We start from the raw sequence: 22,172 nt of genomic DNA on the forward strand, positions 1-22,172 counted from the left end.
GGTAGGCCTTCAGCAAACATTTATGGACCATCCTGGGGAAAGGGCTTAAGACATTAAAAACAAAACAATCAAACCGGGGCAATGCGGTGTGAATTTTGCAAAAAAGCTCTATTTACCTATCTCTATGTAGGTCTCTCGGTATATACGGAGAGACTAAGGCGACACTCGAGAGAAATTGGTGAAAATTCTGACCGTGGAAATCTGAGGGTAAGGCGATGACGAGTTAAATGTGCTTTACTAGTTCCCACATTACTCCCGAGGAAAATGCATGTTGGGTCTGGGGACAAGTTGGAGGCAATGCCTGTTTGCAGGGTGAGAGGTGCCGAGGCTCTGGCTGGGGGCTGTCTGCTCCCCGCTGCTGTGTCGGAGTAGGTCTGGGGTCAGCAGGGAGGAGGCGGCTGCGGCAAACCTGGAGCCTGCGACTGTGCCCCTGCCGGCTGAGTATGGACCCTGAGGTCGGTGCCTCTGGGCAAGGCCGGGGAGGGCACAGCGGCCTGGGCTGGATACTCTGGCTTCCCTCCTGCTCTGAGGTGGGCGTATCAGCCGCAGCAGTGAGCTACCGGTCCTCCCTGCTCTCGAATAAACAGATTTCCTCAAGGTGGTCTGCTCGTTTTCAACCCGCAAGGCCCGCGTCTGTCCTCCTCACGCTTGGGACTGGTGTGCACGCTGGTGGGAAGGTTGAGCCCCGCGGCCGTGCTGCACGGGTAGGGCCCTTGCAAAGGCGCTTCCGCCGAAGACCTCACAGGCCTAGGGGGCCAGAATGGGGTTTCAGGGCCACCCCCCCCCCGCCCCTCCAGGTTTCCACAGGGCCGCCAGGACTGGCTCCCCACAGACACCCCAGAAGAAACAGGAGGTTCATCTTATTTCAGAGGGTTTACACATTAGTGGAAGGTCACTACCACGCCAGCCAGGTTGAATGCACGTGGGTGCCTTCCTGCTCTGGGCCCTCTGTGGCCAGACGGGCCGCTCTGAAAGGGGCCAGCTGCATGTGGTGGCAGGGTACTGCCCAGGGCCAGTCACCCCTGGCCTGTGGCGGAGGGCCCGGTGCAGCAGAGCCAGAACGACTCAGGCCCAGAGGGCCTCCTCCGGCTGCTTCTCTTGGTGCCTTTCTCGGTGGCCAGGTGCCAAAGCTGAGGGCTGGGACGGGGCACTGGTGAAACTGACAGCACCAATGCCCTGAACCCAGACCGGGACTCAAACGCACCCTAAAGCCAGATTGGGACTTGAACCCATGGTTTTAAATTACACTCACTCCCCTGGTGTCTGGACTCACTGAAGTTCAGGTTCTTTATGCCTCCGTGCAGAAGGAACTCAGCGAGAGACAAAGGGATAGGCAAGAAATAGATTTATTAAGATAGGACGCTGGTGAGAGATGCAAGCGGGCAGGCAAGGAGGCTCTACCCAAGCATTAGGTGGGCTACAGTTTTATCCTCCAAGGGGAGTGGGGGTGGGGAAAGCCTGCCTCTTCCTTTCTCTTCTGAACCTGAATGCAGACCTCACCCCATCCCGCACCCAAAGACCTGAGGCAATTCTCGAACTTCCACCAGTCAAGCAGCCTGCCTTGTTCTGATGGCTTTCTTGAGCAGTTATTAACTTACAGTGATCTCCCAGCCTCCCCTGGGTTTCCCTCTCACCTGTGGTCCCTTATGGGGACTTCGACAGCTACCTGTGTCTACTCCATCCCTGTCACTACCGTGATGCTTCCGTCTCCAGGGGACAAGCAGCAGACCCAGATTCTGGGGGGCCATGGGGTCAGTCCTGTGCCCAGCACACCATGAGTGGTCAGCAGAGTTGCCTCGTCTATGCTCGAGTCCGACAGCTGGGCAGCACCCCGCCCCCGGCCAGCTTCTTGGGCCGGTTCTCCCTTTGGGCAGTGGTGGCCGCGGGGGGAGAACTGAGCTGATGCCCATGGTGGCCTTCGAGGGTTTCACCTGTGTCCTCTGACCTCCGGTCTCAGAGATGCTGCTTGGCCCCTGCCCATGTCCTCCTGCATGCTCCTGTGTGGCCGTGCATGGGCATGTGGACCGCGCGTCACGTGTGCTATGTGTGCACGTGCACACAGGCCGGTCCTGAGCTGCCTCCCTTCCCTAATTTACATTTCGTGGGATGAGAGGTATGAAAAGAAGGGACAGCCCTTGGCCTCGAGAGGGAGTACATCCTCCATCCCTCTTTATTGGGTCTTTTTAAGAGATGGCGTCATCGCTTCCGAGCCGTGGGGGTCACGTGTGGTGGTCACAGAGCCTCTGAAACAGTGCCTGGGGCAGAAAGTCAGCTGCCAGGCTATGTCTGGTGTAGCCAAATCCATCCCCACATGGGGTGGGGAGAGAGGTTCGTGCGGTGTCTCTCTGGGCCCCTCCCGGGTCTGGCCGACCCCAGGAGACTGAAGTGGAGACCCTGTACCTGGGCAGAGGGGTGGGTGTCGGGTGGACCCGGGCCGGCGGGGGGGGGCCCCCCACCTCCTACCCGTGTGAATTACCTTCTCTCGCAGCTACGCGCTCTCCTTGGCTTTCTTTCTGGTGGAGTAGGGGATGCAGCACACCCAGCCGGTCCTGGAGGCCGAGGGGCAGGCGGTGAAGGCCCCCCAGCAGGGGGCCAGGGAAGCACCCCCACCCCACCCGCAAGTCCAGGGCAGCCCGTTTCCCAGCCTGCCCCCACCTCTTTTGTTTCCTGCTCCGGGGGGAACCCCTTGAACACAAGGGACCTTAAGGCCAGCCGAGCAGAGCCACACAGCTCCCTCCCCCACAGCCTGCTGGGCAGAGGTGCTGCAGGCTGACGGTGGGGCCCCAGGGGTGCCAGCATTTCCAGAGCATCGCCACCATGCCTGCTCAACAAGGGGTGGGCTCTGGGGTTTCCATGTGCCACCAATGTTGCTTCTGGGATGAGGTGGTGGCCCCTTCCCTCCCAAGGGGCCACTAGAGCTCAGTGCCAAAGTGCCCCTGCGGGCAGCTAGAGGGCTGCAAGTGTGCGATGCCTGAGGGGGACAGCTGAACAGATGAGGCTCAGCTCTGAGGGAAGCTGAAGCTGTAGGTCTGTGACCCCACCTGGCAAGTGTCCAGGCCGGGGCCCCGTGGAGGGACCCTGTCCTGCTGGCCAAGCAGCTATGGCAGCTGAGGATAGTTCTTGGGCCCTGGCCTGCCCACGGGGTCTCTGGGGCACCTGAGTGTTGGGGGTGGGGAGCCAAGCCCAAGAAGCCAAGAGGGTGGGCCAGGGGCGGAAAGCCAACGGCCAGGCTGCGTCCAGTGCGGCCAAATCAGTCACCAGGCCCACGAAGCAGTGGTGAGAACGCCATCTGCTTAGGACAGACTGTCCTGCATCAAGTGCAGGTTTGGGAGCGTGCCGGGCAAGGCTGACGTCTCAGTAAAGCCCGCGTGCCAGCTGCGTGAGCTGAGGTCAGGTTCTGGGGATGGCACCTCCGCACCCCTCTCCCTAACACCCAAACCTAGGGAAGTAGTAACAACAGCTGCCGGTAAGCAACGTAATAACGCTGTGAACGCACACAGCTGATGACCCAGGAAAAGTCTGGGTTGGCCTCTGTGCCCGGCAGCCCTTCAGGGCCATGCAGAGTTCCCAGGGTTTCCAAGAGGTGGCACTTGGGTGTTTAAAACTTTCCCTCTGTGTTGTCCTGTTTTACATTTGTTTTGTAATTTATTTATATTTGCTTTTTAGGGCCATATCCACGGCATATGGAGGTTCCCGGGCTAGGGGTCAAATCAGAGCTGCAGCTGCCAGCCTACACCACAGCTACAGCAACACCGGATCCTTAACCCACTGAATGAGGCCAGGGATGGAACCCGTGTCCTCGAGGCTACTAGTCAGATCCATTTCCAGGGAGCCACAATGGGAATTCCCTCTTTCATTTATTTTAAATGACAGTGTATCAGTTTTGCAAAGGAAATAGAGAAATATTTCTTTCAAAAATCATGCGAGCAAATGAGTCAAGATATGAATACGGTTCTTGATTCAGAGTGGTGGAGAGTGGATAAATGGCTATTTCCTGCTGTGTGTTTCTCCGGAGCGTTTGAAATACCGTAGATCCATGCCCTTAGGTGAGCATCTCGCTGCTCACAGCGCACTTCCCAGCCTCCCAGTCTCTATGCCTTGGGGCTAGGTAGTCGCGACACACTGCCCCTGCCCTGACGGTCCCAGCCAGGCCCACTCTGCTTTGCTGGGCAGCAGGAACCCCAGCCTCACCCTCTTCCTCCCATCTCTCCTTCCCTCCTGCCCTGGCTTCCTCTTGACTGATGGGGACAGAAGAGGGCTGGCGTGGGGCGGGTTAGGGCGGGGCTCCAGCCCTCCAGCTTCGGCAGATGCTTAGGTCCCTGCTGTGCCCAGAGGAGGGAGAAGGCACGTGGACTCGCTCTGCCCCCAGGAAACCGTGGGAAAAGGCCGCACTTCCCCGAGTGTGCACCCATCACTCACTCGTCCTCTGACAGATCCCCCATGTCCAGCTGGGACGGCTTCTCTTCTTTCATGGCACATGTGATCACCTATGGGAGGTGGTGGGAGCAGATTAGGGGACAGGGGAGGGGGCAAACCTGCTGGACCTGCGCAGGGATGATGGGGGCGTGGAGGCTGCGCTGGCCCTGGGCACCCTCCCACAAGATGGGGCTCTGTCGGGTGGACATTTCTACTTAAGGGACCCAGAGCAAGGAACCATGACCTTGATGTGAGCCACCATGACCTCTGGGGTATAGGTCAAAAGACCTGGGCCCTTAGTCACAACTCTGCCCTGGCGGACCCTTCTGGAGTCCTTGAAACCTCTGGTGTCACCATGGTAGCCTTGAGAGGGTCAATAACCAGCTCTCTTCACCACAGAGCATGTTCTGAGGGCAAAGAGAAAGTGCAATCTGAAAAAGAACAGCCCTTGATAGGAGCTTACATTTGCCAAGAGGGGACTGCTCACTAGAGCAAAGAAATGGAGAAAGACATTTGAGAATCCTTTTACAGAAAAGGAAGGATTACGACAATGACTATGGGACAATGGTGACGGTGGTGACGTGATGAGGACGGTGGTGTGGGCGGTGGTGGTGAGGGGTGGAGGTGGGGTGGTGATGGTGACGTGAAGGTGGTGGTGGTGAGGGTGGAGAAGTGGAGGTGATGGTGATGATGCAGCGGTGGTGACGGCGGTGACGGTGGTGACGTGATGAGGACGGTGGTGTGGGCGGTGGCCGTCATGGTGCTGCTGATGGTGGTGGGGGCGATGGTGAATTGTGGTGGGGGCAGTGGTCATGCGGGTGGTGGTGGTGGCGATGGGGATGCCTATTACTGGAGCTTTCTGGGCACTGGGCACTGTTCTGAGGGCTTCACTAAACAACGCTGGGGTGTGGGTACTGCTAAGATCCCCACGTTGCAGGTGAGAAAATTGCAGCTCGGGGAGGTATGGTGACTTGTTTGAGTGTTTGCTGGAGCTGGACATGGAGGCCAGTTCTCCCAACTCCCAAGCTCGTGCCTTTTTACCACCCCAGCATGATCCCACAAGGGGTTCTTGGGGCCCCTGGGCACCTTGAAGGTGGACCCAGGCCCTAGAGTCTCTGGTCGTGCAGGAACGGGTGCAGGTTGGAGTGGGGGGAGTGAGGACGAGGTGAAGCGTCCTCTGGGCCCCTGGCCGGTCCTCCACCTGGAGGCCCCGTCTCTGCCTCAGCCTCTGGCCCACGCGAGTGCTGGGCCAGTTCCTGGAAACCCTCATGGCCCTGAGCAAGGCGCCCCCCAGGACGTGGTTTGGCCTTGTGGTCTGAGCGTCTTACCTCCTCGGCATGGTCTCCCAGGTCAATCTCCACAAACACAGATGGTTTCTGTGGATGGAAACCAGAGGCGTGGCTGATGGGTTTGGGCGAGCTGGGGAGGAGTGAGGTTCCGGGCAGCGAGTTGGGCTCTGTCCTGTGGCTGCCTGGGTCCGGGACCACCAGACACAGCCAGGCTTGGCAGGGGCCATCCATGGCAGCTCTGGCAGTGAGGGAGTGGAGGGGTGGCCCTGCTCACCTCCCCTCAGGTCCCTGAGGACCAGGGCCTCTGGGTACCAGGGCGATGCCTGGTGGGCACCTTCTCTGCCCACTACAGACCTGCTCACCTGGGCAGCACCTGAGCTCTGCCTCTACAAACCCACCTGCCCTCTGCCTGAACTTAGAGACCTGCTGAGATGTGTAAGGCCTGGGGGGCTCGAGTGGGGCTGCCCCAGGCCTCAACCAGGCGCCTTGGTGCCATGGAAGTGGAAGCACTTCAGTCAACAGCTGGAGAAGCACTTGGGGAGTGGAGGCCTCCCCCGAGCCCTGGACACGGGCCAAGGACCAGCTGCTGTAAACCTGGTGGGACCCGCCCAGCTCCCCCTCCTTCCCTACGCTTGGATCAGGACAGAAAACTGTTCCCTGGCAGGGTCTTTGGGGAGGGGTACCTCTCAGTGTGGGGCCGCAGGCCGCCACCCCGCAGGGCCCTGAGCACAGTTACTAACTGTGCTGCTTGGCAAGCTGGGCCTGGGGCGCCCAGCACCAGCCGAGAGCACAGAGCTGGATGCCAAAGGCTCAGCTCAGGGCGGGGGGGGGGGGGGGGCTTGGTCCAGCCTGCAGCCCATGTGACTCAAGGACAGTGCCTCCACAGCAGGACTGTCTGACTTGTCACCAAAGTGAAAAGCTCTTGCCTCTTTTTCCAGCAGGTCAGCCAGTTTTATGGACTCTGGCTCCTGCTCCTGTAAAAAGACACCAAACAGGTAAGAAAGGCAGGACTCAGGGCTGAGGGGCCGGCAGTGCCTTGGCATCAAAGACCCTTGGCCTGACCTTAGCCTCCGGGGTGCACTTGTCCACGCTCTGCCCTCTGTCCTGCTCCTCCTGGACGCTGGCCTCGGGGGTGTTCACAGCCTCAGGCTCTGCCCTGTCGCCCTCACGGTCCTCCTTCCCCAGGGCGTCCTGGTGCTGTTCCTGCTTGTCCTCCTCCAGGTTAGGCTGGCTGCAGGGGTGGGGGCGGGGGGCGGGAGCCCGGTGGTGACCCAGCGCCCGCGGAGGGGACGAAGCAAGGGCAGAGGATGGGCAGTGGGCAAGGCCCACCTGGGGCAGAGGCACATGTGGGGTGACAGATGCAGCAGGGCTGGTGCTTCTCTCTGCAGAGCTGTCCCCCTAACCTGCCCAAGAGGCCACTTCCTGCAGCCCCACCCCTCAGGTGAGACGCTTCCTTCCTGGACATCTGAGGGGATGTTTGCAGAGCCAGTTCCCGCTCCCAGACAGATGGGGAGGTGGGGGGGGGCTTTGGGGAGGGGCCTGCAGCCCCGAGAGCCCCATGGTCACCTGCCTCGAGCCCCCACCCCAATGTCCTCTTCTAAACTCTGGGCAGCTCCCCGCTGCACGAAGGCCACTCACCAGCTGGCATCTTCCGCATCACTTTTGAGGTCCTTCCCCTGGTCTTCAGACTCTGCAGAGGAAGCGGCTGGCTTGCAGTCAGCCTGTGATGATGCAGGCGGGCCGCCCGTGGGCCAGGGGTGCTGCCTCCACCCTTATGACCGGAGGGTTTTTATCCTGACCTGTTCTGCCGAATCCCCAGCCCCGGAAGCCGCCTGCTTGACTCCTGACCTCAGCACTTAGCAAGCCTCGTGCCAGAGCCTCCAAAGCTCACAGCCCAGCCAAACCCCCGCACCCCCAGCCCCCAGTCCCCAGGGGCCCTCTGCCCTCTCAGGGCACAGGCTGAGGCACTTGGCCAGGAGCAGTCCTCCTGGTCGTCTGGACTTGGAGCAGCAGAAGCAGAGGTGGGATCTGTGCCACACTCAGCCCCTTCAGGATGTGCCTCCTGGCCCCTGAGGGGCACTGCCAGGGTGGGGGCACCTGGCCAGGAAGGGGAGCTGGGCACATGGTCATGGGAGCGGCCCAACCGGAGGGAACAGCTGGGACCTCACGCAGAGCCGTGGTCGGTGAAGGACTAAGGGAAGCTGCATGTCGGTGACCTCACCGGGCAGCGTGAGCCTCTTAAGTGTGAGCTCCGAGCAGGAGACCATGGTTTCCTGGTAAAACGCAGGCTTCTCGCCGCCGGGAGCTGGCAGACCCCGAGGGGTCTCCTACCCCCATTAGGGCCTAAGAGGAAGCCTCCGATAGGTCTTCGGGTCAGCGACAGTCAGGGCCCGTTTCTGTGCAGTCACACCTGAGCCTGAGCTGGCTGAGATGAAGGGGTCTGCAGCTGCTCCAGACTCTCCCCAGCAGCGGGATCCCACGCCCCAGGCACATGTCCACTGGGGGAGTCCAAGCGTCTGATAACATTTCCATGGGAGACCAGGCAGGGTGCCTGCGAGCAGCTGCCACCCCGGAGTTTCCTACAGAATCTGGTGGGCGGATTGGTTGCTCTGTCCTTTCACCTCACAGACCATAGGGCTGAGGGCACCTGATGGACAGAGGAGGTGGTAGCCTGGCTCCTGGCAGATGCCCTGCCTTCTGCTCCTATTTCTTGGCGGAAGCAGTTCCATACAGACCAGGGTGCTTGGGGCACGCATACCTGCTCCGGCCATGCCCTGGCCCCTCTTGGCAGGGTTAGAAATACGCTGGCATGGGTAACGCCCCGACATAAGGTATACTGTACACACTTTACATTTACAAGCCACACACATTAGCGCCCAGCGTGCCAGGAGGCACCTAGCCCCTCAGTTCACAGCGGTCCGGGCCCTGGAGTGGGCTGGGGACTGGCCCCAGGCCCATCACAGTCCCTCGCGTGCGGTCGTCTTCTCCGCGCGCCAATGCCTTCACAGGTCAGTGGTCCTGGTCTCGGTCTGTCCTCCTCACCCCCCACCCGCTGGCCCTGCTTCCTGCAGACTCAGTGCCCAATCCTGCCCCCCTTGGCCTCTGGGTTTTTTTTTTTTTTTTTTTTTTTGCTATTTCTTCGGGCCGCTCCCGCGGCACATGGAGGTTCCCAGGCTAGGGGTCGAATCAGAGCTGTAGCCACTGGCCTACACCAGAGCCACAGCAATGCGGGATCCGAGCCGCGTCTGCAACCTACACCACAGCTCACAGCAACGCCGGATCGTTAACCCACTGAGCAAGGGCAGGGACCGAACCCGCAACCTCATGGTTCCTCGTCGGATTTGTTAACCACTACGCCATGACGGGAACTCCGGCCTCTGGGGTTTTAGGCAGGGGCAGTGGAAGCCAGGAGGTGGCCCAACCCCCAACCCTGGCCCCAGGAGAGCCGAGTGCCGCCGGCCCCCACCTAGCTCCTTGCACAGCCTCTTGATGCAGCTGGGAGGGTCCCCCTTCTGGTGCAGGCCGCCCACACTCCTGCTTCTTTGCAAGTCAGTCATCTCGCTGGCTGCCTTGAAGTGCCCAGGGCCCACAGCCAAGGGAGGGGCCCCGGGACCCAGCCGGTGCCTCCTGTGTGCAGCTGAGGGGTCCTTCTCCATCGTCCCGCCTTCAGGTCGCGGGAAAGAAGATGCTGGCTCTCACACAGCCTTAGATGGACAGCATGTCTTCTAGGCTCTGCACGAGGAACAGCCCGAGGTGCCAGGGCCCGTTGCTAGGTGGCCCCTGTGACATCACTGCAATGTCAGAGGCCAGAGGCCAGCCAGCCGCCCTTCATGCAGGCCGTGGCTGGAGTGGCGCTCCTTCTGGGCCCCTGGCCCCTCAGCAGAGACGGGGCCGGGCGGCCGGGCCTCACGTGGCTCCGAGGGCACTGCTGGTGCTGGGTCTGCTGAGCCTTTGGATGATCCCACGTTTACTTTCAGGGGCGAAGTCTCAGAGGTGGCGCTGGTGACTCCACTTGGCAGCCTGGGCCTTGGTGGCCTCCTGTGTCGACCCTCTGCCAGCCCTGTGTAGACTCAGCTTCGGGGCGGGGTCTCGGGACAGGCGTGCACGACCTTCACCGGCAGACCCCGGTCTGCATTTTCAGTCCAAGCAGGTTTGCTGGCGTTGCTGTGGGGAAGGGCTCAGACCTGGACTCTGGGAGCTGGTGTCGGGTGGGCTCTGTGTCCTCTCTCCTCGGAGGGTGCACGGCTGTCTCTGCCCATGTCCACACCCCACCCGCCCCTGTGTGTGATCAGCTCTGACGAGGACACAGTCAAACGGTCTGGGGCCACCCTGTGACCTCGCATGACCTCACTCGCCTCTGAAGGCCAGTCTGCAGTGCAGCCGCTCTCTTGAGTCCTGGGATTAGGACGTCACACATCAGTTTAGGGACACAGTTTAGCCCATAACACAGCCTGAGAGAAGGTTTCTGATAGTCTCTTCACAGGGACAAATAGTAGCAGATGTTTCCCCAGGACCCAGCCGACAGCACTTGGTCGTAGATCTTCAGAACGAAGCCAAAGTGTCCGCTTCTGTTTTCCCACACGCATTCGCATCCCCCACATGAAACCACAGGAGGCCGCGGGGCAGCCAGGCAGCCAGGGCGGGTGGCGCCATGGACGCCACTCTGAGGCTCTGCTCTGGAGGTGGACCGAGGTGGCCAGATGATAGGACGGCAGGCTGAGACGGCTCTTCCCTGCAGGTAACAGGTTTTCTGGAGAGAGCCAGTGGATACAGATTGGGGTCCCCAAAGCCCACTGTGACCTGCCATGGGGTCCTGGAAGAGCAGCTCCTGGCTCCCCACTCCCTGGTTCTGTCTTCTCAGCACCCCCGCCCCTGTCCCTCCACAGGGCAGAGCTTCTTGGGCCTTGGTCCCTCCTCTGTGAGCATCTCACACCAGTAGACTCCAGCTAGAAATAAAAAGAGAGCCGGATGGAAACCAAATGGAGGAAACACTGGAAAAAGGAGACGAGAAGATGCATTTTTGCCCTGGGGGGTGTGCTCCCCCTCCCCTGTCCAGAGGGCCCTCGAGCCCACTGCTTTGTTCTGGGAAAAGGAGCTTGTGATGGAACCCGCCTTTCCCATCCTCCTCCAGGTGGATACCCATCTCTGCCCACACTGGTGCCGCACTGGCTCTCCCAGCGCCCGGCTTCACATCTTCCCACCCAGAGAGCATCGTGGTTTCCAGCTCAACCCAAAGCCCTACAACTGGACCTCACCTGTCATCAGGGGGACCTCACTAGTGATCAGAAGGGCCTCACCTGGCATCAGAGGAGCCTTACCTGTCGTCAGGGGGGCCTCATTTGTCATCAGGGAGGCCTCACCTGTTGTCCTGGGACCCTCACCTGTCACGTGAGGGACCTCGTCTGTTGTCAGAGGGCCTCACCTGTCATCACAGATATGTCACCCAGTCTCCCACCTCCCTCACTCCACCACACACCCCCATCTGCATTTTCAATGGGCGCGCCTGTGAAACTAAGCCAGTCTCAGAAAGAATAAAACATCCATTTTAATCGACCAGTAAAATACATCGCAAATCATTAGTATCTTACAAACAGAAACACTGAGTTACAAATCCGTGTTGAAAATTGCAGTTCAGGGCAGCCTCATAGTCGTGTGCTCTGAGTTTCCTTTTGGCAACATTTCTTCCACCATTTTTGTGACAACAGGTAATGTTACTCTCTGCCACTTGGGTTAGGAGTCTGAACAATGACAGGCGCAGAGCACCTGGTCCTACGGGGCCTTTCCGAAGTCGGGCTGCAGTCAAGGACTGTTAGGGAGTCAGCAATGGCTCATGAGGGTCCCCAGCCCCAGGAGCAAACTGGGCAGACAGCCCCCAGCGGCTTCAGACGGTGAACATGGCTCCTGGCCCCAGTGTCCCCGGCATCGGCAGGCCCAGGAGTCCCCTCCCCCCTACTCCCTGGAGGCCCTTTACTCGGCTGCGTGAGACACACCCATTCCCATTCTGTCCTGTGGTAGCACCTCCCCGGAGTGGTACAGGTTTGGATGTTCTGAGTTACTTTATATCAAAGAGCTAATTAAAAACAGTCCTTTAAAAACATTAAGAAAAACAGCTTGAAAATAACGCTATTTTATTTTTCTATTTTAGTCTTCCCCAAACTGCCACCATGGTGGCAAGTGTGGATTCTACTTTTAAGCCCCACTGACAGCAAACAACACAACTTTGCCTGATGTGGGGGCCAGGAGGATGCCCAGCTCAGCCTGTCGCCGGCTCACGCAGCAGCCACAGGCCGTGGATGCACCTCAGCAGCAGGCCAGGGGCTCCCAGCTCAGGAATGAAGCCCAGGGCCCCCAGAAACTCTCTGCAAAAGGACCCGTACCCCTAAGTACCGAGAGCGTCCTCAACTGGCATCTCCGTGCAGTTCTGACCCTCCAGCCAGGAACTACGACAACATCAAGCTGAACCAGGAGGCTGTGTGCCCAGAGGAAAAGAACAAGGCTCACAGTTCCCCAAGTGGCAGCTGACGGGTGGAGAGGGCAGGAGTCATGGACCAGCAGGGCAAACGTGCATGCGACACAGGAGCGCATGCTCTGCGAGGATGCGGCGTCGCCGGCACCCAGTTCTGGCAAGGCCAGCTTAGGTCCCCTGCCACTGGCACGAATCAGGTGCACGGCCGCTCTGGAAATAGCCCAGGTGCCTCAGAGGTTCACGAGCTCCATGCCTGTCATGCTGCGAGCACCTAGCTGGCTCTTCCTCCCCAAACACGGGCTTTCCTGGTGCAGCTCCGGCCCATCTGGGACAGGGTCCGTGGGTGTCACATGGAATGGGCGGGGGTCTCAGACTGCTGCCTGATGTAGCTCTGGAAGCTCTTGTCTCCAATGGGGTGTTCCCTGTGGGGGCAGTGAGGAGAGAATGAGGCAGAGGCCCCTCTGTTGCTCGCGCTCTTCTCAATGTCAGCCGTCCTTCGCTGCCTATAATTGTGACGCACATTCATCACAATAAACGTGGAAAATACAAACAAGCAAAGGAAGAACTCAGCCTAAAACTGCTGTGGAAGCTCCCACCGTGACCCTGGTCTCCACGTGTGGCTCATGCATGCACACGTGTGCAGACCGCGCACTCTGTTCTATTAGCTGACAGACGCTGGCACGGCTGCCGCCACAGGAAGCAGGGCCACAAGTGACCGGCTGTTTCCAATGCGGTGGCTTTGTCACCTTCAAGAAAGGCAGCGTTTTTAGATGGTCGGCATCCCTGGAGGCACCGGGCAGCCTGGACAGAGCTGGGGTCTCTCCCAGAGCCAGCCTTCTTTCCCAGACCAAACCCACAGGCTCCCGAAGGGGGGAAGCAGGAGGAAGGCCAGCTCCACGCAGCCCCCATCCCAGACAAGGGGGGTGGGCTCTCCCACATGGTCCAGGTGTTCTGACGGCTCACGGGCTGTTACCCCGTCCTTGGAGCAGAAGGGGTGCAGCCTGGTTGACCTGCCTATAGCCACAGCTGCAGCGCACCCCTCCCTCCCAGGATGCAGGGTGGGTCCAGAGCCAGCTTGGGACGGGGTGTGGGACTTCCTAGGGTCGGGGGGGTGGGACCCTGGCCCATGAGAGCCGGATTCCAGAAGCAAATGGGTCAGAGGCAGGCGTGGAGGGAGGTGTCACACAGGGAAACTGTCCAGAGGGCCCCAGGCCCCCACACCGCCGAGACGCCACACTCACTGGCTTCCGTACTTGGTCTTCTTGAACTTGTCCCTTCTGTACTGGGCGTGCTCCTGCTCCAAGGCCCCTACCCCCGCGATGACCTGCTTCAGCGTCTTATAGGTCTCCTGGGGGTCGTCGATGAGGAAGGTGGAGTACTCCTCCTGCTCCGGCCCATCATACACGGATCTGCTCCCACAGGCCTCTGCAGCATTGGGGAGTCAGCAAGGGGGCCGGGATGGCCGTTGGGGAGGGGGTGTCTCCGAGGGGGCCCAAGATGGCCGTGGTGGGTCAGTGCATGGGAGCCTGGGATGGCCACTGGGGGGGTGAGCACAGGGGGCCCTGAGATGGCATGGGGGGGCCTGAGATGGCTGTGGGGGGGGGTGAGGGGGACCTGGGATGGCGTGGAGGGATGCCAGCACATGGGAGCCCAGGACAGCCTGGGGGCAGTCAGCGAGGGGAGCCCAGAATGGCCATGGTGGGGGGAGGTCAGCAAGGGGAGCCCAGGCTGGCTGCCCCCTGAGATGGAGAGAAAGGCTGACGGCTCTGGTGAATGCACATGAAACCAGCCCTGAACCCTGAGCCCTGAACCTGGAGAAGCCTGTGGGGCCGGGAACCTACCTCCTAAAGCACTGGCTTCACTGTCACAGAAAGTCAGGGGGACACTGAGTGGGTGTCCCTGCCGTGGGGGGTGGAGTGCAGACCCTCCGCTCATAGGCAACTGCGACACGCTGCCTCCAAGCACAGCAGGGCTGCTGGGGCCCAAGGAGACTTGGAGGTCATGAGCCCAGGGCAGTTCAGCTCCCACAAAGTGGGGTTTCAAGGCGACAAAGCCTCTGAGAGTGACCATCAGGCAGAGCCCTGAAGGCGGTTCAAGTGCCTCAGCACTTTGGCACCGACACGAAGGGAGCTGTTAGGTCTCCAGTGCTGCTGGCACTGCTGTCAAGGTCACTGCCATACTAGGGGAAGGCTGGGTCTTCAAGACTGCTCCCCATCAGGCACATCTGAGACGACTGCCATCACACTGACAGAGACACGCACAGGCTGTCGGGATGGGTGACAGTGTGAGCTCCTGGGGAGACCCCCAGGACACAGGTGTCAACCAGACTACGGGCGCCTCAGGGGCCGGGGCACAGGGCAGCCCTGTGCCTGGCACCGCTGGGAGCACAGGGAGGTGATGGGTCTGGACAGGAGCTGGCTTAGTGCACAGGTGGGCAGGTGTCTGCTCACCAAAGCACAATGCAAAGGACTAAAGTACCTTCAGGTCTCTGGGTGCCTCCAGGAGAATGAAAAGCAAAGGCCCAATAGGTTCCTGGGCGGGACCCAAGGGCTCCCCACAGAATTCCTAGCGGCAGCTCTGAGAAGAGCAGCACCAGCCCCGGTGCAGCCAAGGGCGCACTCCCCGCCCCCGGGGGGGCTCCTGCCACTTCTGCCTCTCCCGAGGTAGCTCCAAGTGACAGCGGTATCATCTGACTTGTCCCACCCAGACTGGATAACTCCATAGTGTGTGGAAAGCAGTGAAATGCCCAGGAAAATGAAGCTGCATAAACGTCATGCCCGGAGCAGCTGGGCAGCCACACACTCACACGTGTCCACCTCTGTCTAGAAAACACACAAGATCCCACCCTCTGCCTGGGGGCGTGGGAAGTTACTAAGACACTAAGGGTCTTCTCAAGAATTTGGCAGTTCAGAAATTGCAAGCTACATTCCACCTTAACATTATCCACAGAACCTGTTATCAAGGTAGCTCCCCCTAGGGAGCCTCATAACCTGCTGAAAAGTCTCCCGTCGTCTGGGCTATAAACACGCAGGCAGGTCTCGCGCTGGGAGGGCTCGGGCCTCCCACGCGTCACCCCTGCAGAAGCGCCCGTGCCCGCCGCGGCCGCCCGCCCTCACCCTGCATCTGCTCCAGCTTGCGCATGTACGAGCTGAACAGGGTGTAGATGCGCTCTGTCTCTCGGTCCCCATCGATGTCCAGCTGGATGTTTGCGGGGAGGCCGCTGCCCAGAGCAGATGGAGAGAAGGAGGGGTCAATGGCGACAGTGACTGTTGAAGGTCCCGGGGGACGTGAGGAGGGCGCCGTGCTCGCCCCCGACCCGCCGGCTGGGCACTCGCAGGGACCTACCCGGTGCAGGGGGAGCAGCCGGCGGCCGTGTCCGAGGAGGCCCTGCAGCACAGCCAGTGGCCGTTCAGGTAGGCGGAGGGGTGGTAGACGGTGAGCCGCTTCTGGTTGCACTGGCTCACCTTAGTGAGGATGTCGATCCAGGCCTTGGCCTCCACGCAGTTGTTGGCCTGGATGTACAGCGCCCGCTCGGGCTGGATGACCTGGAACATCTGGGGGAAAGGGCGGGCTCAGGAGCCGCTCGGCCGGGCTCCCGCCCCAACCACCAGGGCCACCCTCGCGACGCCGAGGACCAGTCAGAGGGCAGCAGGGGGGCTGGGGGCGGGGGCGGCAAAGTCCCTGGCGTGCCCCAGGGGCGGAAGGATCCAGGAGGGGACGCGAGGCTCCCCGCTCCCTCTCTCCCCACCGCTCGGGTTGCTGGGCCTGGAACCACCTGTGGGAGGGCTGTTCCCACCACCATCACCCTCAGGGAGACCCGCCAGCGGGCCTTCTCTGGTCCCCTCCAGGCCTCAGGACGACGGGGAGGAGCCAGAGAAAAGAGAGGCGACAGACCCGTCTGGGGCCGCTGAGGGGCGGGGTCGGCGGGTGGAGGGAGGCACGGGGAGGCTTGGCCCACAGGGGCCGGGCCGCGGACCTCCCGCCACCCTTCACCCTGGCCCTGATCACAGGCTGGGGTCTCTTCAAAGCTGGAAGATTAGGCAGTCATTTGCAGAATTCTAAGTTTTAACTATTATTCATTATTTATAGTCCCACCTTGCTTCGAAAAATATTTCTATGACTTAAAATACATCTAATGAAACTGAAAAATATAAAAAATATCTAGAAAATTAGGAACAGAGAAGCAGAAATGGGAATAGACTTGGGAGAAGCAGGACCTAAGTGTGCAGATTTCCCAGTGAAAGCAGACAACCCAGAGAGGCCCCTGGATCAGGCAGGCTTCAGCTCATGGCCGTGGGAGGTGGGACCTGTTACTGAACCAACTCAAGGGCTAGGCTGCAGGGACACTGCTCTGGAGACACCCCCTCTGGGAGCGGGGTCCTCCCAGCACCCCGTGTTCCCTTGCAGAGCCTCTTGGGGGGGGGGCAGATGCAGTGGCCACAGTGGGAGGGGTGGGGCAGGGTTGTGTCCTCCAGAGAGTTTGGAGGTGCCTGGTGACCAGAAGACGCAGACATCACACCCCAGGTCCCCACAGGGGTCCGGGAAGCAAACTCAAGGCTGTTGGTCAGGATCGGGACGACTGGCAGAGGCGCGTCTGACCAGCCCATGGCCTCCATCTAAAGTCTGACTTTGTAGCGACTAAAACCATGGGCAGCCACCCACCTGCCACCAGGTCAGGCCACGGGTGGGACGTGGGCCAGGCACCCCAATGAGCACGACTGAGTGGGTGGCATGTGCCATTCTCAAGGGCCCCTTGCACGCCAGGCAGGGCTCACAGCAACAAACACACAGATAAACCTCCACGGGGACAGAAAGCTCCTGGCAAAAAGCAGCAAAGGGGTGGAGGCGGGAAACGTGCAGCTGGGCAAAGGGTGTGCGGACCCAACACGTCCGGTGTCCCCACGAGCCCCTGACATGGGACTCCAGCCGTTGTGCCTCCTCCGTGTGGGTCCTGACAAATGTATCACCGAACCTGCCATGCCGGCCACCTGGCACCCAAACTGATGGCGGTCCCCAGACACTGGCCCGTCTGCCTCCGACATGCCATGGCCACAGAACAGAAAATCGGAGGAGAGCGCCAGGTTAAGGAGATGGCAGAGAACTGAGGATCTCAAAGCCATTATGGGACAGTGGGATGCTGGGTCACTAGTACTGCAGCGGCCATGGCGGGGTCCTGACTCCGTGGCCGAGTGGGGCTGCCTAAAAGAACGTCCCAGTTTCTAGGAGACACACGCAAGCATTAAAGGTTCAGAAAAACATGCACGTCCCACACGGAGAGCTGAGGGGGGACTGGGACGCAGCTCCAGAGGCGGGCAAATGCGAAGACCAGTCCCTCAGGTGCGCACTCTGCTCTGCTCTGCTCTTGCAGCTTTGCGCACAGATTCAGACTTGACCATGCGGGTTCCAGGAGCAGACGCAGGACGAGGGCGCAAGCCAGGGGTGGAGGGACACTCACATTCTTCATCTTGAAGGACTCCTCCTCCAGTGGCTCCACAGCCAGGATGTTCTCGATGGGGATGCTGTAGAGAGGCGGGTCTCCTGCGGCAGAGCGCGCCCTGAGCAACAGCGGCCTCGCACACCCACCCCTCAGGACCCGCGGCCTGCCTCCAGACGCCAGGTCCCCACTTCTCCACAGCGAGAGGTGCCAGGATGGCAGCATCTGCCCTGGGCCCTGCCCCCCACCCCCAGCCCCCTCACGGTACCCCCACCTTTCCCACGAAGGGACCGGCTCACCTTGCCGGGGGCTGAGACAAGGCTCTGGTCCCTCAGAGTAAAATATGTGAAAACCAGCAAAAAGCAAGCTTTTCTTGTTACCTTTGCTTTTCTGGTAGGTAAATTCATGGTTTGTCAGGCGGAACCATCTTTTCTTAAAATTCTTCATCCCAAAGCGTTTCCGCCCTTGCGCTCTTTTAATCATGAACCTGTTGAGAAAGGCCAGCTGGTGGGGAGCATCCTCTGGCTGAAGGCACGTTCCCCTGCCCTCCCCAGCACCCCAAAGTCACAGGTGCAAAGCCAAAAACAACTCGCCACTTTCGAACCTGTGACAGTACAGACTGTGGGTTTCAATAGCATATCACTCTATTTCCAAGTGACATGATTTAAAAACCAGATGCCTCTACTTTTGAAAATTCTAGGCCCTGTACTGGTGTTGACTTCAAGTTTGTAATGACAGGGGTCTATCCAATGCAGCGCCTCCACCGCCCACCCTGGAAACATGGACTGTGGGCCCCCAGCCCCAGCAGCTGTTCTGGAAGCAAGGCCGGGGACGAGAAGCAGCTGCTCTCTGCTGAGTCCTTGCTCCGTGTCCGATGGCAGCCCTTCAGAGGCGGGAGGTCGCCCATGCAGAAGCGCCTGCCTATTTGAGGGCATTCAGGCTCCCTTCCTTTGCTCCCAGACAGGCATTTCTCCACTTGCAGTGCCAGCAGAAAACAGGCCCAGAGAAGTGAAGGCACCACGTCTCTGATGCCCTGGCACAGCCTTGGTGTGGCTCCAGCCTGGGCCCGCCCCGCCTCTCCCACTGGCCTTACCCTTCCTTAAGCAGGATGGGCTGCTGTACACTCTTGGGGTCTCTTCTCCCCGAGGATGAGATCAAATCTAAGAACTGAAGTGGGAAGGAAACCAGATGGTTGTCAGGGGAACTGGCTCCTCCGAAAACCCATTCTTTGTGGGGACAATGACCTGTACCTCCTAACCCAGGGTGGGGATCCCTCTGAGGGGACCATGGGGTCCTGCCCTCATCTCCCCTGTGGCTGAGAAGCTTCCAGCCCCACCTGAAACCAACCCCGCACCCCATCCCATTGGGAGGGTCTCGATGCACCTGCAGTTGTTACCACACCTGAGAGGCTACCATGTTTCAGTCAGCACCTGGGTGCAGATGACCCAAGAATGCACCTCCCATGGCATCTGAAGCCGTCCAGGCTCCCTGGGCTTTGCAAGGGCGGGGCCCTGGCTCAGCTCTGCCTCCCGCAAGCCCTCTGGAACCCTTCCATCACTCAGCTGCCTCCACTTCCCCGCTTCCCTCTGGGTCCGTTTTTTTATGATTTCTGAGAAACAAATGTGTGCAACCGCCTCTCAGCAGGAGAGAAAGCAGCTTTAGGACCCAGAAGAGTTTCTCTGCAAGCACCGTGTTCTCACTCTGGGTCTGGGGTCCCGGAGCATCCAGGCCGGGGCTCCAGGGTGGGTTGGACACCTCCTGGGGACAAAGGGGCGCTTAGGGAGCAAGGACTCGAACACAAGGCAGGGATGGGGCCCTGAGAGCCGGACCCGGAGAGGCATTTATGGCAGCCTCGGGACGGACCACAGGCTCTGAACTGTGTGAAAGCGCTGATGGTCAACTTTGTGTTACGTGGGTTTTAACTCAACTTTTAAAAAAGCAGCTGTCTCTGGGCCACAGCGTACAATACAGGCAGCAAGTCTGTTAACGGACTGCAGGGCTGTTACTCACGTTTTTCACTGCATCAGCGTATTTCTGCTCATTGAAGAATTCATAAAATGCAGCCATGTAGGATTCCTTAAAACTGGCCTAAAACGAAACAGGCCACTTAGTGAAGGCCCCACCTGAAAAATCCAGAGGAGCAGGTCACGACCAGCTGGGCTGCAGAGCTGAGGAGCAGGACGAGGTCCCCCCGCCTTGGCCACGGCGACAGGCCGTTGGGAGGAAAATTACTGCGAGGGGTCCCCGGTGGGGTCTTGGTCACAAAGGCGCAACACCCCTCACTGGTGTGCAGCTCCCAGATGCAGTCGCTGGCATGAGGTTGAGGGGAGCCCTGAAAGCCAGACCCTGTGTTCGGAATCAGACAACAGCGGGAACCCCAAAGGATGGGAGTCAGACCCTCTGGCCTGGCAGCAGCGTCAGTCTTGAATGAGTCAGTGAAGCAGAGACGCAGAGTTATCAACACAAGAGGTGGAAGGAGTCAGGCCCAGGGACAAAGGGGCTGCCACTGCATGTGGACAAGCCTGTGGCCACCAGGCAGAGGCCACCGGGCAGCACCCAGACCCCTCAGGTGCTCAGGCCGAGGATGCCGGGCTCGTGTGGTAGCCACGTGCTGGAGACATGCAGTCTGAGAGTCTACACGTGGCAGTGGAAGTGCCACCACCCACAGGGGATGGCCACTACTACATGCTGCCATCTTTTCCTCGCAAAGAGCAGGTTCACAGCCCCACAAGAAAGACGCCTAAGCGGGTGGGGCTGAGCCCGCCTCCCCTGACCCTGTCCCTCCACCTCCTTCGCGCTGAAAAGAGAACTAAAGTCAGCAACTCACAGACTTGGACTTGGACAGGCTGCCGAGAGTCTGAATGGTCTTGGAGACAAGTGTCAGCGTCCTGGACGTCTGGGGGTCCTGCCAGTGACAGGAGAGGGGATGGATGTTGAGACAGAGCCAGAACCACAGCTGACGAAGTGAACAACAAACACTCCCTAGAGCTGCCCCAGCCAAACCTAGGAGTCCCTCTGGGTCCCCACCCAGGAGCTGCTCAAAGTGTAGGCTCTGGGCCCACAGACCCCAGACCCCGGGTGGCTGCCCCGGGAGCACCCTGTCAGTCTCCCGGAGACCCTGCCCGGGTACCACTCTCACCCTCCACATGTGCGCAAGCTTAATTTGATCCCAGCAAAACCAGGAGCAGGCCCCTCACCCCGGAACCCCTCACACTGGCTTTCTGCCCAGCGCTGGGGCCACCTGGCCCCCTGTGCCAGAGCTTAGAGCCTGGCTCACGTGGGAGCTCAGTGAGCATCTGCTGATCACCAAGTGTGCAGAAGGTCTAAATGTTCCCCTTGTTCAGAGCTGGACGGCTCTGACGGGACAGGGCTGGACGGCCCGGGAGGGCTGACGGGACAGGGCTGGACGGCCCGGGAGGGCTGACGGGTCGGGCCTGGACGGCCCGGGAGGGCTGACGGGTCGGGCCTGGACGGCCCGGGAGGCCCAGTTCACTGGCTGACAGGACTGCCGCGCACTTACCGTGTGGTGAGGCGTGAGCTGGAAGAGGTTGGGAGACAGGATGGCTGGAGCGAAGAACCTCAGGAAGATGAAGCTGCTCACAGCCGTGTACCTCACGTCCAGGTCGTCTGTGGCCAGGACACAACTACCTCAACCCAGGCCCCTGCTACCCCAAGGCCCCCCCTCCCCCCGTCCATCTGTCTGTCTCTGTCTCCGACTAAAAGATCAGGTCTGGCTGGAGCTAGGCTGTGAGAGCCGAAGCTAGAGAGATGCTCGCGGTTGGTGTTTATGTGCAGCGGGGCTGGGAGGCTTCAGTTTGGGAATTTATTGCTTCCGTCTCATCCCAAGGAGGGTGAGGTTGGGCGAGCTTGTAACCGCCCCCCACCTCCACAGGCGAGGTCTTCAGGTGTGGGCAGAGCCTGGCCCTCTGGAAGCAGAGGGGCTGGGATACCGCAGGGACGGGTCTGGGACCCTGGGCTCTCAGACAACACCCCTGGGCTGATCCCTGGACTCCTCAAGGCAGGAGTGAGCGGGGTCAGGATGGGGCCTGCTGGACGGGCGGGAGCTGGAGCCACGCGGCCTGGTCCTCGGCCCTCTGGACCCGGCCTGCACCGGGGCCCAAGTCCAGGTCCTCAGTCAACCTGACACCTGCATCCAGGGCGGGACACCTCTGCTTGGCCCGTGCGGAGGTCTGCGCAGGGTGGCTGCTGGCACCTCCCTGAGGAACTAGCATGAATGAAAGGAGGTGTTCTGCCCTGACCCCTCTGGGCCCAGTCACCCAAAGGCTTATCCTGCTTTCTTTCTAGAAAATGCAGCCGAGCAAAGCTATTGCTTGCTGTGGCCGGCCGCAGGGAGAACCCAAGAGCCAGGAGGGGTGGCCTCTCTGACGGTACAGGTCCAAATGAGCCCCGGGGACAAAGCTGGGCTGCGACCTCCTATGTGGGGCTGGGTCTGTCTCCCAGGCTCTCACGGGGTGGGGGGGCAGGGCGAGTGCAGATAGGAGCAGGACACAGGGCAGAGGGGTGCCCACATGGCGTCGGAGCCCGGCCCAGCAGCCATGGTCAGAAC

General features: G+C 60.3%; 2 protein-coding genes and 1 long non-coding RNA gene across 14 annotated transcripts in view; 1 reads left to right on the forward strand and 2 right to left on the reverse strand.

Moving 5' to 3' along the window:
* Nucleotides 1–1,418: 1,418 nt before the first annotated feature.
* On the reverse strand, nt 1,419–9,516 carry C11H13orf46 (chromosome 11 C13orf46 homolog). 5 transcript variants are annotated; one of them, NM_001435364.1, is given in 8 exon segments: nt 1,419–2,400; nt 2,477–2,549; nt 4,420–4,487; nt 5,745–5,792; nt 6,632–6,679; nt 6,768–6,936; nt 7,344–7,395; nt 9,172–9,361. In NM_001435364.1, coding segments are annotated over 7 exon segments (636 nt in total). In that variant the 3' UTR covers nt 1,419–2,400; nt 2,477–2,488.
* Nucleotides 4,314–12,729, forward strand: LOC110255870 (uncharacterized). 3 transcript variants are annotated; one of them, XR_002336797.2, is made up of 5 exons: nt 4,314–6,700; nt 7,094–7,146; nt 9,683–9,855; nt 10,178–10,443; nt 10,592–11,267. It is a non-coding gene; the product is annotated as an uncharacterized LOC110255870 (long non-coding RNA). The 3 variants fall into 3 exon arrangements; XR_014820015.1 differs by lacking the exon at nt 7,094–7,146 and having other exon boundaries at nt 4,586–6,700; XR_014820014.1 differs by lacking the exons at nt 4,314–6,700; nt 7,094–7,146 and having other exon boundaries at nt 9,488–9,855; nt 10,592–12,729.
* RASA3 (RAS p21 protein activator 3) overlaps nt 11,233–22,172 on the reverse strand; it is a 76,909-nt gene continuing 65,969 nt past the window's right edge. For 2 of the 6 annotated variants that reach the window (XM_003131110.6, XM_084982419.1), the window contains exons 15-24: nt 21,126–21,232; nt 20,433–20,510; nt 19,616–19,693; nt 18,699–18,772; nt 17,986–18,092; nt 17,627–17,709; nt 15,517–15,725; nt 15,288–15,391; nt 13,413–13,596; nt 11,233–12,593 (exon numbers count right to left, since the gene is read on the reverse strand). In XM_003131110.6, coding sequence (XP_003131158.2) covers nt 12,518–12,593; nt 13,413–13,596; nt 15,288–15,391; nt 15,517–15,725; nt 17,627–17,709; nt 17,986–18,092; nt 18,699–18,772; nt 19,616–19,693; nt 20,433–20,510; nt 21,126–21,232 — 1,100 coding nt within the window. In that variant the 3' untranslated portion in view covers nt 11,233–12,517. Of the gene's footprint in view, nt 12,594–13,412; nt 13,597–15,287; nt 15,392–15,516; nt 15,726–17,626; nt 17,710–17,985; nt 18,093–18,698; nt 18,773–19,615; nt 19,729–20,432; nt 20,511–21,125; nt 21,233–22,172 lie in introns of all 6 variants that reach the window. The other 4 variants (XR_014820011.1, XR_014820010.1, XR_014820013.1 and 1 more) reach the window with 4 other exon arrangements.

This window comes from Sus scrofa, chromosome 11, assembly GCF_054392235.1.
Source record: "Sus scrofa isolate SSC_HxYL_T2T_F1_AM1 chromosome 11, Sscrofa_HxYL_maternal_Yorkshire_Landrace_v2.0, whole genome shotgun sequence".
NCBI classification, from domain to species: domain Eukaryota; kingdom Metazoa; phylum Chordata; class Mammalia; order Artiodactyla; family Suidae; genus Sus; species Sus scrofa.